The sequence below is a fragment of the Notamacropus eugenii genome, chromosome 1, assembly GCF_028372415.1.
Source record: "Notamacropus eugenii isolate mMacEug1 chromosome 1, mMacEug1.pri_v2, whole genome shotgun sequence".
Taxonomy (NCBI): domain Eukaryota; kingdom Metazoa; phylum Chordata; class Mammalia; order Diprotodontia; family Macropodidae; genus Notamacropus; species Notamacropus eugenii.
In genome coordinates this window covers 303,152,451-303,167,806 of record NC_092872.1, presented here as the reverse complement: position 1 = coordinate 303,167,806, position 15,356 = coordinate 303,152,451, and the positions used below count along the sequence as shown (strand labels likewise).

Sequence of the window (15,356 nt, the reverse complement as noted above, 5' to 3'; positions counted from 1 at the left end):
AAATTGTAAATATATGCAAAAAACATATAAATACCTGACAAAAAAAATATGGCCAAAGAAATTCTATTTAGAAGGGACCACTGGCATATTACGAGATGCTTAACAGAAAAGAAGGAAGTGGGAATTACTCTAATATTATGGCACAATTTTCTGCTTTTATTTATGAGATTGTAGTATCAATTTTAACCAGCAACAATTTGAACCTATTGTGTAATGTCTAAGAAAGCTCATACTATACTGTTCTCCATACACCGTTCACTGTATAAGTCAAACAATATTACAGAATCATATTTTGGGGCTGGTTAGTTGGACAAGGGCAAAAAGAATGGAACTTAGAGAGGAGGTGATTGGTCTATATAGCTTCTTTGCCTACTTATCATCTGATAACAGACTACATAATGTCAATATGTAATTATTTCACTGTGAATATTTAATTTAAAAAAATATATATTTTCAAATTTAACAAAAAAAATAGATTTACTTCAAACTGTTATGTATTTGAGTTACTAAATTGATCACAGAAACATTTTTACATGTAATATATAAACTTTAGAGAGAAATTTAGTGGTCTGACCTTAATGTTAATACAGCAATAAGTGTATCCTCGTTCTAGAACTAGTACCCAGATAAGTCGATCTTGAAAACGACATAAGTAATGTGACCCAGGTAAAAGGACTCCTAAAATAGAGTAGAAAAGGTTCATTATTTCTATGTGGGGTTTAGAGAGTGTATTTTTATCATGGTAGATGTGATAACATTTTGGAGACTGACTTTTAACTCCTGCTATTCTTTAGTTAAAAACAGAAAACGAAACACTATTTTTCACAAGAAAAGACATTAAAATTAATTGTAACACACAGTACTCAACAACTTAGATTACTAATATTTAACTTACCGTTATGTTATGCATGTGTTTTCAAATTCCCAGAAAAACAAAACTAGAAGCAACTGTACCAAATTTCTACCTTTTCCTTTTACTACATCTTATATATATCCCCGTCTCTCCATTTGCATAGTCACAACTCTAGTTCAGGTCATCAGAACTTCTCATAGTAAGTACTAGAATCATCTTCTAACTGGTTGGTCTCCTTGCTTAAATCTCACCACTCTGATTAGTCTGGGGTGATGCCAGCATTATTTTCCTGAAGTATATGTCAGTCATCTTCTTATACTTTACTACCACTGCTATCAAACACAATACTCTCTCTCCTCTCAGTGCCTTTCTACTAGCTATTCCCATGACAGAATGCTCTTCCCCAGCCCACCTTTTCTTGACTGTTAATTCCCTGGCTTCCTTCAAGGTCCACTTCACAATTCCTCTTCTAAAGGACACCTTTCCTGATTCCTTAGTTCGTAATGCTTTGCCTTTTCAGATCATGTTCCATCTACTCAGATCACATATCCATCTAAGACATTTTGTAGGTACATACAGATTTACCTAGTCTCTCTCATTAGAATGAGGATAGGGACTGTAATTTTGGTCTTTTTTTGTTATCTCTAGTATTTGGTACAGTGCTTGGCACACAGTGCTTAGAAAATGTTTATTTTGACTGACCACTCATTTAACCATTACCCTGGCAGGATCTCATCACCTCTAGTCTAGTCTATTCCAATAGCCTTTAAACGAACACACACACACACACACACACGCACGCACACACTTTCTAACGTATACACTGCAAGATCTGGTAACAGTGACCTACTTAAAGTTCCTCAGAGCACTCCATCTCCTATCTTTCTGCTTTTTCGCTGACTGTCCTCCATGATTGGAATGTTTTTCCTCCTCATCTTTATCTCCTGATTTTCCTGACTTCTTCTAAGACTTAGATCCAGACCCACATTCTGCAGATGGCCTCCCTTAGGTTTCCTAGTTCCTAATGCTTCTTCCTTTTCAGTGACATTCCATCTATTCTGTATAGATCTTGTCTATGGTTATTTATTTACATGTTGTCTCCCCCTTTAGAACGTAAGCTCTTTGAAGGCAGGGGCAATTTTATTTTCTTTGCAGTTCAAGCTCTTAGCACAAAATAAAGAATAAAGGTTTATTGACAGGCTGAATTGCAAACCTAGTCATAATGCTACATCCAGATAAAATTTCAATATACTGACAGAATTTAAGTGAAAATGACACAATAAAGGATAATTGTCTTGGATTTTGAAGTTAACAGAATGCTAATTAATGTTAGAATGAAATGCAAGTCTGTAAGCACTAGTTTAAAAATGTAACCTCTTACCCAATTTGTGTTAAGAAATGACTGAGGAGCTACAGTTATTAAAGTTGTTACAAGAGTAATAAAGCTTTATAAAAATAATGCATTAAAAGGAAGGCTTTTTGGAAATATGGGAGATCATTGGACACTTCTACATTATAGTAAAACACAATGCCTTTCTTATGCCAAAGTACATCAAAAGAAGAAATTGTCCCTTTTTAAGCAATAATAACAAAGACAGCAATTTCACTTTAAATTACAAATTCCTCCTGAAATTTGTATGTTTGAAGGATATTTATGAACAACAAAGAATTTTAAATGAATAAATTCAATATCCTCCAATTCACACTATAATCAAGATACTTTTATAAAAATTGGAAATTTACATAATGTATTCTCAATTTTAAAACTACCTGACTTGCAAATGTAAAGAAGAAAGTATACCTATTCAGCCATCACTTGACTGGTACAGAGCAGTAATTCGTACTTTATTTGAAAAATCTACATATTTCTAAATATGAATGGATAAGGAATCTATTTGGTGTAGATATAAGACAATTCTGGTTTAATTTCTATCTTGTGACAGAAAGTTGAATCTGATAATCTTACTATTTGCAGCTAAAGGTGAATAAAAGTTCCTTTACAAAGCAATACTTTTTTTTATTTTTTACAATTTTCATCATGTTATTTGTGGGAAATGGGCCTTTATGCTGTTGGAAGTTACTTGAGAAACATTTCAGACATCTGAACAAACTCAATGTAACAGGCGTTACATTTGAAATGGGTAAGGAGTGGGGGGAGGATTAACACACATGTTCCTGAAATGTAAGTCATCAGACCACACAAAACTGGAAAATTCAAGAATAATTATCTGTCCCTATTGAGTAAGTGTTCTAAATAGCAGTCTCTAATGTCTGCTCTGGGTCCTGATTTCCAAACTATGGAAACAAATGGCTTTTCCAAGACTGTAAACAATGATGTTGCAACATAGTTTGACAGAAAGCACTGAAAAAAAAAATGCCACTCAGATTATTATTAGTCTTACTATCAGTACACCTAGATGTATTAAGACCCTGATAAGGGCCAGCAAGAAATCTTGGGTTTTCATGAGGGCATTTGCAGAGTTTTGTCATGGTCTGCAAGTAATCTTTCTGGTTTGAGACATCCAGGTACAAATACGGTAAATCATTTCACAAGCATTTATTAAGCACCTGCAGTATGCCTCTATTTATTGTAAAGAATATCAAAGAAATAAATGATGCGATATTTGCCCTAAAGAAAGTTATTTGAAAGATAAAATACTGTTTGTAATTGGTATTTGGAAAAGAATTATAAACAGCAATATTATAAATATAGCTTGTTTTGGGAAGCTTAGTGAATGGAAAGAAGTCCGATCATACTGATAACATTATTATAGTTGACATATGAAATATAAAAATACTGAAGGATTTTATTAATGAAATGCTGTTGTTCAGTTGTTTTGGTCATGTCAGACTCTTCATTTAGGTGGTTTTGGGCAAAGGTACTGGAATGGTTTGTGATTTTCTTCTCCACCTCATTTTGCAGATGAGGAACTGAGGCAAACAGTGACTTTCCCAGGGTCATACAGCTACTAAGTATCTGAGGATATATTTGAACTCAGGAGGATGAGTCTTCCTGATTCTTGGCCCAGAATTCTATCCACTATACCACCTAGCTGCCCAGTTATTAACAATATCTATGTAACTTATTTTATTGTATGTTGAATTCTTGACTTGTTACATACTTGTAATAGATTATTAATTTATTTCAATGAAAAATGAGCCAAGAAAATTATCTGTATAGAATGTTTTGTGAAAAATGAAGAGATGTCATAATTTCTTTCTCATAAAAAAAGGAGGAACCATGATGATATAAAGTTTGGAAACCACTGCATTAGAAGATATATTCTTATCCTTCTCCCTACTCTATCATTTTTTTTTTTATTACCAGTCCTATAACTATATGCCCTATCCCAGACCAGAATGGAGATAAAGTGAGAAATGCTGGAACTACTCAAATATTTTAATGATAATCTTTTAAAACTGATAACAGTAGAAAATGAATAATATGCTATTTTTTTTTAAAGGAAATTAAGTGCACAGTCACTCTAAACTAATTCAGCCTTGTTGGACGGCATATTGATATCAAGAAAGATTTTGGTTCTTATTTCTCTTTTAAAAAATTGTTTTTTTCTAAATCCCTTCACAACACATAATTAGAAAAATTGTACATAATTGTTTCACCAGGGTAGAGAACATACATTTCCATGCCTAAAATCAACTTGTCAGAAAGTTACCTGTCAGTATTTAAATGTCATATGAGACTGAATAACTACCACTACATTACATGTTTACTTGAAAATGATCTTACAAACTATAGTACAAGTCATTGTACAATTAGCACATGGTGGAAAAGTTGCAATGCAGCCATATTACTTGAAAGAGTAAGTTCATTTCCACCAAATATTCTATTTTCTTCCTGAAAGCATTATTTTTAGTATTATATGTATTTGGGAGGGAAGGGTTCAGAAGGGTGGGAGGTGGGAGTGGTAAGTGCAAAGGACAAAATTACTTCAAGAAAAGTTTTGTCTCTTTAGGATTATTTTTCTTCAGCAACCAGATTGGGCTGATGAAATCACCATGCTAGTGGAATAAAACAAACTTTTTATACTTTTCATATGACTTATGGTCAGTTCCCACTACTTTACCATTAAAAATAATAATAACAACGATAATATTGCCTACCTCAAGTCTCTTCCCATCCTAATCAATCCTTTCCAGCTACCAAATTGTTTTTCCTTATAGTGCAGGTCAGATCATATCTTTTCCCAGAGTCAATTAACTCTAAGGGTTCCTTAACACCTCTGGGATCTAGCCTCTTGGCATTCAAAGTCTTTTTATAACCTAGCCCTCTCCTCTCTCTCCAATCTCCTTACTCTTTACTCCCTGCCACATATTTTTGAATCTGGTGACATTGGCCTTCTGGTTATTCCATGAACAAGATCCTTTATCTCCTGGCTCTGGGCAGTTTCTCTGGCTGTCTCCCATGCCTGTAATGTTCTCCTTCCTCAATTCCCTGGCATCCTTTAAATCCAAACTAAAATCTCATCTTCTACAAAAAACACCACAAATTCTAGTACATTAATTCTCTTGCTTTTCCTCTGTTGACTACTTTCTATTTATCCTGTATGTAGCTTATTTGATCATTTTTTTCTTTTTTTGCATGTCTCCTCCACCATTGGGGTGGGACCTTTTTGAGGGTAGGGAATATCTTCTGCCTCTTTTTATAGACCCAGCACCTAGCACACAGTGCCTGGCATATAGTAAATGCTTAATAAATGTTTGTTGACTGACATACCATGCTGATTCTCTTTAAAAATCTAATTCATCAAATGCACTGAGTTTCTCTATTTATCATTGCCTCAGATTCATGTAAGTCCTTTAAGAATATTTATGTTTTGATTATAGGACTGAACCCTGAACTGTGATGGACTTCACAACCATTTTTAATCAATAAGATGAACCCTTTTAATCCTCAACTATCACTTTTTTTTTAATTAATAAAAAAATAAAGATTTTGAACACTGGTAATTTTATTCATCTCAATATGGAAAGGCAAATTTGTTTTTGCTTCTGATCTACCAAATTTTTTAAAATTTAATTTTTATATGTTGGTGCAGTCAAAAGGCTCAAGTTTTTTTCTTGAGAACAATCATCTCTCCAGAATGACCTCTGTTCTAAATTTAGAGATGAAAATACCTCAATTACAGCTTAGTTACTTACCTAAACTACCAGCTGCCATTGCAGATCCAAGTGCAGCACTGAGACTTGGAACCATTTGCTCATAGTAAACTGTATCTGGACAAATGCATGCTGTTGCACCTACTGGTCCCGGCCAACTCTGAACTGGTCTTGGAAACCCAACCAGAAACACGGGAAGGGTGAACAGGGGAAGTAAAGGAGAAGAAAGTAGTGTAGAAAGAACTATGAAGAACATCACAACTGGGAAGAAGACTATATTGAGTGTAATTAAAGTGGTGGTAGATTTTCGACGCTGTTTTTTCTCTGTCCATGATGTCAAGAGGACAGATACAGCAAACTGCAACTTGGTGATAAGCTGAAGCAGTCGATCACGAATAATACCAACCTGAAAATATAAAAACAAAGTACATATTTCTATTTACTTCATAGAATGTCAGAACTAGAAAAGACCTCAAGAATATTTGGCACAACTTGGACAGGAACAAGAATTCTCTGTACATATCTCATATACACACACACACACACATATGTATGTATATGTAAATCAATCAAGTATTTATTAAGGACCTATTACATAAATGTAAGATAGTTTGAGGGAGAGCACAAGCAATTGAGAGGATCAGGAAAAGTTTTATGTAGAAGGGGGTGCTTGAGCTGAGTCTTACAGGAAGTGAAGGTCTCTTATCAAGCAGTATTAAGGAACAAGAGCATTCTAGAGACAGGGGATAGCCAATACAAGGGCATGGAAATGAGAGCTGAAGTGCCCTGTGTGAGAAAGAGAGAAGGAAAGTATGGCTAGACCTTAACAGGTAAGAAGAGTAATATATAATGAGGCTGAAAGGTTATGTGTGGTGCAGGCTTTAAAAGCCCCTAGAAGAAGGAGGCCACCAAAACTTACTGAGCAGGAGAGTGACATGGTCAGAAATGTGCTTAAGGAAAATCACTTTGGAAGCAGGGTGGAATGGGCTAAGGTAAGATGAGGTTTGGAGACCAATTAGAAAGGTACTGCAATAAACTAGGCAATAGATAATGAGGAGAGATCTAAAGTAGTATCAGTATGAACAAAAAGAGTCAGATATGAAAGATATAGAGGTCAAAACAGAAACATTTGGCACGTGTGGTGAGTAAGCAAGGAGTCAAAGATAAGGCTAAAACTGAATCTGAGACACTAGAAAAATAGTCGTGTCACCCCATCTTTGCTTGAAAACCTGCAACTGGAGAATCCACTACTTTTCAAGGCAATGTACCCCAAGAGCTTGAACTCTTTCTCTCCTCTCCATCTTCTAGCCTCACACTTGGGAACTTCAGCATGCGTATTGATATTTTCCTCTCATACAATACAAATACGGTGAGGAACCCCTCCTGCAGATATTCTTCAGTTTGTACATGTCTTTTCTTAAATGTGTTTCTGATAACTGACTAGGACAGTCTAATAGGTTTTGTCAGGACAGTGTATATGGTAGAATTTTTCCCTTAAATCCTCCTCACTCATAATTTCCTTATTAATGTTAAGAGCACCACCATCTTTCCAGCTACCCAGGCTTCCAACCTAAGTGTCATTCTTGACTCCTCCTGCCCCATTCAATTAATAATCAAATCCTGTGGCTTCTACCTTCCTAAAATCTCTTATGAGCCCCTTTTTTTTCCTGTGACACTACCACCACCTTGGTGCAAAGCCCTGATCACTTCATACCTAGATTACTACAATAGCCTGTCTCCTGTCTTTCTCAACTTCAGTCCATCTTCCACTCAACTGTCAAAGTGACCTCACTAAAGCATTATCTGACTTTGTTACCCTCTTATTCAATCAACTCCAGTGGCTTCCTACTGTCTCCAGGATCAAATATAAAATCCTGTTTGGTGCTTAAAGACAACTTGCTCCCTCTTACCTCTGTAAGTTTCCTTATACTTTACTTCTCTTAAACAAAACAATCCATTGTCCAGCTCTGGGCATTTTCACTGATTACCTATCCCTCAGGCCTGGAATTCTCTCCATTTTCATCTCTGCTTCCTGGTTTCATTAGAATCTCAGTTAAAATCCCACCTTCTCCAAGAAGATTTTCTTGGTCTTCCTTAATGCCAGTGCCTTCCCTCCGTCCTTACCTCCCATACGTGTGTGTATGGGTATGTGTGTCTGTGTGTATCACTGGTTCATACATTGTTGTAGACTGTTGATTCATTACAGCTAGGAACTATTTTTGCCTTTCTTTGTATCTTTGTTGCTTAACACAATGCCTGGCACACAACAAGTACTGAATAAATGTTTGTTTGTTGACTTGACTTCCAGCTTCTTGTTCTTGGCAGTTACACCTCTATTGCTGGGTAAGAGAGCACTAACTTTGTTGGGTGTCATATCACTTCTGGCACAATAGCATTTGACTGCACAAAAAACCCTCACCACTTGTCAGATGAACTGCTTCTTAGTCATACAAGTATAACACTACATTTAATAGGTATTAACTTTGATCTTGTAGGTTTGGCCCAACATTCTGACCTGGCCACATATTCCTTCCTTTATAAAATATTCATAGCAGCACTTTATGTGTTGAAAACAAAGCAGGTACCCATCAACTGGGAAATGGTTAAGCAAACTGTAGTACTAGAATGTAATGGAATATTACGGTACCTTATGATAAACATGAAAAATTCAGAAAAACAAGAGACTTTCAATTAACAGATACAAAGAAATATGCAGAACCATGAAATCGACAATAAATAGTAAGTAAAATAATAGGGGGGCAGCTAGGTGACACATTGGATACAGTGTTGGGCCTGGAGTCAAGAATACTCATCTTCCTGAGTTCAAATCTGGCCTCAGACACTTACTAGTTGGACACACACTTAACCTTTTTTGCCTCAGGTTTTCATCTATAAAATGAGCTGGAGAAGGCCCAGTATATTTTCCAAGAAAACCCTAAATGGGGTCACAAAGAATTAGACACAACTGAAGTGATCGAACAAGATAATGTAAGAAAACAACCACCACTACAACAAAAACCATACACTGTATAATTATAAATACCAAGTTGGCTAAGGAGAAGAGTTGAGATAACACATCTGCCCATCCCTTCCCTGCAGAGGTTTGGGCCTACAGGACTTGGAATACTGTGAATACTATCAGGCATAGATGCATGCATTGGTTAGTGCTGCCGTCCTGGTTCTTTTTTCATTCTTTCTTTTCTGTTTTTCCAAAAGGATAAGGAAGGATTAGGGAAAGGGGATGAATATACTTCTAAAGGAAGATAATATAAAAACAAACAAAAAAAGAATACTAATTTTTTAAGTGAAGGGCTTAGACTAAATCACCTTGAAGGTCTCTTTTAGTTCCAAATCTCATGATCTATGGACAATATGAACACAGAAAACAGCCAGATTACAAAAATGTTTATAAAATTCACACAAATGCACAGCTGGGAAAATTTCTACAAGATGGGTTCTTAACCTTTCATCGTGTCTGGGACACCCTGGGCAGTCTGTTGAAGCCTATTGATCCCTTCTCATTACAATATTTTTAAATGTACAAAACAAAATACATAGGATTACTAAAGAAACCAATTATATTGAAATGTAGTATCAGAAATATATACATTTTTTAAAGTTCACAGACCCCAGGTTAGGAACTCCTGCTCTAAAACCTATTCACTTGTTCTCCTGCTGACAGGTGCTAAAATGTTGGGTGAACTAAGCTGTAGAATACACAACTACTCTTAAAAAACAAAACAAAATAAAAATAAGCTTGTTAAGGTTTTGTTCTGGAAAGCTGTGCTTTTCTGTCGGTCTTCTTCACAGGAGCTACAGAGCACAGTGGCTAAAGAGCTGTGTCTGAAATCAGGAGGACCCAAATTCAAATCTGACCTCAGAAAGCTATGCGACCCTGGGAGTATCATTTAACTCTGCCTATCTGTTTCCTCAGTGGTAAAATGGGGATAATACAATAGCTACCACAAATGAGATAATGGCATATAACTCTCTCCCTCTTTTCCCCTTCTTTCCCTTTCCTAATGCTTGATGCTAAGTTAGTTGGAGTAATCAGTGAGTAATGCTGACACTTGCCTCTTTATAAAGTACCTAGGGTTTTACATTGCTTATTCCTTCAAACTTTTGTTTGAAGCTAGAGAGCAGGTGATAAATAGACACAGTGATTCTGCCTCATAGAATGACATCAAGTATGAAATCTAAGGAAAGACCCTTTCTAATTCTATGCAACTTAAGAGTCACTGCTTCAGGCATCTTCTTCAACAACCATTTTTCCCCCATGAATTTGCCAAGTCATGAACACATGAATGTCAGTCAACAGAACTGTTTATTTAATACTTTATTTTTTTTAGTCAAACCCCAAAGTAAAAGCTAACTTCTCGACCATGTTTGCCCAGAAAATGAGTATTTCCTTATACTGGATTAGAGGGTGGAAGACACACTTACTGGGTCCTCTGCTTAGTATATCACTAAGTGGCTGATACTGTAGGTCTCTGGGGAAAAGTTAACTGGTAGATAATGTTATTTAATATGGTTTCTAATTCTTTTCCTGGACCTGTAAATAAACATTGAGTTTTCTAAACCATATGCTTGCAAAAGGTGCTGATCACATCACGTGGGGTGATATCAGACACTGAAGTTCCCTAATTATTGGCTGTAAATGATAAGCCTGCTATTTGTCCTTCATTCTCTAAGACGACCATGATATCAGGAAAGTGGTACCATGACATGCAAGCTAACTGAATTATATAAGGGAAGACTGTGCAAAGGCACTAGCCTCACTTTCTCCTCTGGAGCCATCTGGGTCCAGTGACCAGATATAGATCAGGGCAATTGGAGATGGCCCCGAATGCATGGGGAGACCTTGGCTTTTTCAAGATAAGGTCTTCAACAGGTCTCAGTCTCACTGAGGCCAAATGATAAGCTAGAAGGGTCAGAAATCTCACCAAAAATTTTACAGACTCATTATATGACATGGCAGATAGGTCAATTTAAAGATAGCTGATTTTATGTAGAGAATGAATAATCAATCAATAAACATTTATCAAGCACCTAGAAGAGATTCATAAGAAGAGGTCAGTGCAGAGTTGAACTGATTCATCAAGGGTCAAGATGAGGAAAATAGCCTGGATTTCTTCCCTTGAAAATTATCTGTTGATATCCTTTGATCATTTATCAATAGGGGACTGAATGTATAAATGAGATCTTTATGAGAGAAACTTGCTATAAAGATTTTTTCTAGTTGATCATTTCTTTTCATCTTAACTTTATTAGATTTGTTTGTACAAAATTTTTTTAATTTTATGTAATCACAGTTATCCATGTTATCTTTTGTGATTCTCTCTATTCCTTATTTGGTTATTAACTTTTCTTATTCACAAGTCTGATACATGGGAACTTTTTCCAAGTTTCTCTCATTTATTTATGATGTAACCTTTTATATCTAGGTCACACAACCATGTGTAACTTATCTTTGTAACAAGGTGTGAGGTGTTGGTCTAAATTTAATTTCTTTCTTACTGCTATCCAATTAAATGTGAATGATATTATAAGGTGTAAAGAAGAGAGTGAAAGGAGAAACACCTAAAGTCTGGAGAAGAGAAGGTGAAGGATAAAAAAAAAAAACCATAAAGGGCAACAACTTGAAATAAACAGGGAAAGAGGTACATAGAGATGAAAAAGGATAACAGAATAGAATGAAGGGAAATAAACAATTAACTATCATAACTGCTATGGGATGAATTTGCCCATAAATAGAAAATGTTACCACCACAGGTTAGAAAACAATATCCAACACCCTTAAAATATGATAAGTAACAAAAAGTTAAAATAAGGGATTAGAGCAAAATCTACTTTGCCTCAGCTAAACACAAAAAAGTATCAATTATGATTTCAGACAAGGCAACAGCAAAAAGAGACAATTAAAACAAAAATAAAAAGGGAAACTACATTTTTCTGAAAGGGTAACTGAGATGATGAACTCATATAATACCCAATGGTATAATTTTTAAATACTTGAAGGAATAACTAAATGAATTACAAGGAGAAATAGACAATAAAACTATAATAATGAGGGAGCTCAAATTACCCCTATCAATGCTTGATAAATCTAACTAAAAAATAAATAGTAAAGAAATTAATGTTCTGAGAATTTTAGCAAAATTAGTTAAGCTAGACCTATGGATATTATCAAATGGAAATAGAAAGGAGTGTGTGTTGAGTGAGTGTGTGTATGTATGTGGTGATGTATCTATAACATATTTGTATGTATACATAGATATACAGATGTATACATATATAAACATTACCAACTACACCATTACAGAAACTGATCAAGTCTTAAGACATAAAGACCTTGCAAACAAATGCAGAAAAGCAAAAATATCATACATATCACTTACTGATTACACTGTAATGAAATTATATTAAAGGCCAATGAAAAAACATTAAAAATTGAATTACTGGGTCACAAAAATCATAAAAACTACTGATGATTTCATTAAAGATAATGATAATATTCCAAAATTCTGGGGATGGAGCCAAAGCAGAACTTAGGGGAAATTTTGTATCGCTAAACATTTTACTAACAAAAAAGAGAAAGATTAATGAAATGGAAATGCAACCAAAAATACCAAGAAATGAACAAATTAAAAAAACTTAAACACTAAAAAAGAAGTCTTGAAAATTAAAGAATTAACATAATTAAAACAAAAAAACCAAAAAATTAATGAATATTTGTAGCTATTCGTGGGAGGGAAGACACCAAACTAATAAAATAGAGAAATCCTTAGTTATTTTGATTAAAAAGAGTGAGGAAAACTAGTATCAAAAATGAGAAAGGAGAATTCACAACAAATGAAGAACAAAAGATATTTTTAGAAATCATTCTTCCTAACTATATATAATAAACAAAACCAACAACTTAAATGAAATAAATGAATATTTACAAAACTACAAAATACGCAAATAGAACAGGGAATTCAAAACAATCCAATTTCAGGGAAAGAAACAGAACAAGCTATAAATTAACTTCCAAATAAAATTTTTCCAGGATCAGATGGATATATGTGAATCTATCAAATATTTAAAGAAATTAATTCCAATACTGTATAAACTGTTTGCAAAAATAGCAAAGATCCTACCAAATTCCTTTTATAACACAGATATGGTATTGACAAATAAAATGATAAACAGAAAAATTCAAAACAGATAAAAAACTATACACTAATATCCCTCAAAAACACAGAAGCAAAAATTTTAAATAGTAGCAAAGAGGCTAAAATAACTATATAGCAATGATTACATACCATAGCCAGCTTAGAGTCATATAAAAATGCAGGGTTGGTTTAATAATAGGAAAATCACAAACTTAATTAACTAATATTAGCAACAAAAACCATATGACTATATCAACAGATGCAGAAAAAGTTTTCAACAAAACAATACTCATTTCTGCTAAAAAAAAAGTAAAAAATACAATATTATATAGGAAATGTAGTAGGAATTTTACAAAGTAGTCTATGTATAAAAACCCAAGAGAGTTACTTTTATTTGTAACGGAGATAAACTAGAATCCTTTCCAGTAAATTCAAGGGTGAAACAAGGAGGCCTATTTGTCACCATTTCTCTTTGACATGGTACTAGAAATCCTGGCTATAACAATAAGGCAAAAAAAAAAAGAAAAGAAAGTGAGAGAATAAACATAAGTAAAAAAGAAACAAAATGATCATTTTCTCAATTTACTTTTTTGGCTGCCGCATTTCACTGCTTGCTCCTATTTAGCTTGCAGTCCACTAAAATGCTTGAATCTTCTGTAGAATGGCTACTTTTTAATGCCTCCATCTTATATTCAAGAGGCTGATTATTTTTTTAACCCAAGAGTAATGTATTCCAATTGTCCCTACTGAATTTCCTCTTATTAGATTCAGCCCAGTGCTCTAGCCTGGCAAGATCCTTTTGGATCCAGACTCTGTCATACAATATTGGTTATCCTTCCCATCTTTGGTTTTCTGCAAATTTGATGAGTGTGCCATCTATGACTTTATCTAAGTAACTAAAGAAATGTTAAAAAGCACAAGTCAAACCATCGATCTCTGGCATCCTCCCTTGGATGAAGCATAAATGACTACTCTAACTTTAGCCATTCAACCAGTTTCAAATTCAATGAAATGCATTCTCATCTAGCCCATAGCTCTTTATCTCCTCTAGAACAGTGTGAGGCATAAAACCTTCTTTGGGTTCTCTTCCAATGAGAATATGAGTTCCTTGACAGCAGAGAATATTATCTTACTTTTCTATCCTTACCTCTAGTACTTAGGACAATGTATGTTACATAGTGAATACTTAATAAAAGTTTATTCACTCACTGAAAATATGCTAAAAATCTAGGTAAACTGTATCTATAGATTTTCTCCTTATTACAAGTTTAGTCATCCTATCAAAAGATTTTAGCACTTTTTTTCAAATGAATGATCTTTTATTAAACATTTACTATGTACCATGATGTATGCACTGTCCTAAGTACAAAAGATATGAACAGAAAATTAGGCTAGTATTGCTTTATTTTTGATGAAGTCATGCTGACTCTGAAGTCATCTCTTTCCTTTTGAGATGCTGTCTAACCATTAAAGGTTAATTTTTAATGATCCTTTCTAGATTTATCTCAGGAATCAAAGTCAAGCTTGATGGCCTATAATTTATAGACTGTTCTATTCCCTTTTGTCAAAGTTGTCACATTTTCCTTCTCCAATCTTGGGGCTCCTACCACATTTTTCATTATCAACAATCACATATGCCAGTTCTTTTAATAACCAAAGATGCAGTTCATATGGGCTAAATGATATAAATTCAGCAAGGGCAACTTATTCATTATATTTCCCTCCAAATCTATCTTCCTCTGCTGAGGTCACCAACACCCTTCTAGTCACCCATTTTTCCAATCTTGTCATTGCTTTCACCTCCTCACTTTCTCTGACACTGCACATTGAGTCAGTTGTCCAATCTTGTCATTTCCATCTCTACAATATCACTCCCATCTGTCCCTTTATCTTCATTTATACAGTTACTCTAATTTAGGTCTTCATTACTTCTCCCTCTCTCTAGCACCTTCATCTCTATCTACCACCCAAGTGCCAAGATGACTTTATTCAATAAACTCAATGTCTCCCTACTGCCTCTTAATTTAACTTCATGTCCTTAGCTTTTAAAGTACTTTACTATCTGGCCCTAAACAACTTTTTTCAATCCTATTACACATTATTTCACTTCACATACTCTTGGTCCAGACAAACTAGCTTTTCATTCCTTATGTATAACTCTCCCATCTCCTAGGTCTGCACTGGCTTTCCCTCATGCCTGAAATGTACTCCTACTTCACTTCCTTCTTGTA

General features: G+C 34.6%; 1 protein-coding gene across 2 annotated transcripts in view; it reads right to left on the bottom strand.

Annotated features, from left to right (window-relative positions):
* PCNX4 (pecanex 4) overlaps window positions 1–15,356 on the bottom strand; it is a 54,510-nt gene that overhangs the window by 20,756 nt on the left and 18,398 nt on the right. For both annotated transcript variants that reach the window (XM_072629380.1, XM_072629381.1), the window contains exons 8-9: window positions 6,014–6,377; window positions 575–678 (exon numbers count right to left, since the gene is read on the bottom strand). In XM_072629380.1, the coding sequence (XP_072485481.1) occupies window positions 575–678; window positions 6,014–6,377 (468 nt within the window). The remainder of the gene's footprint in view (window positions 1–574; window positions 679–6,013; window positions 6,378–15,356) is intronic.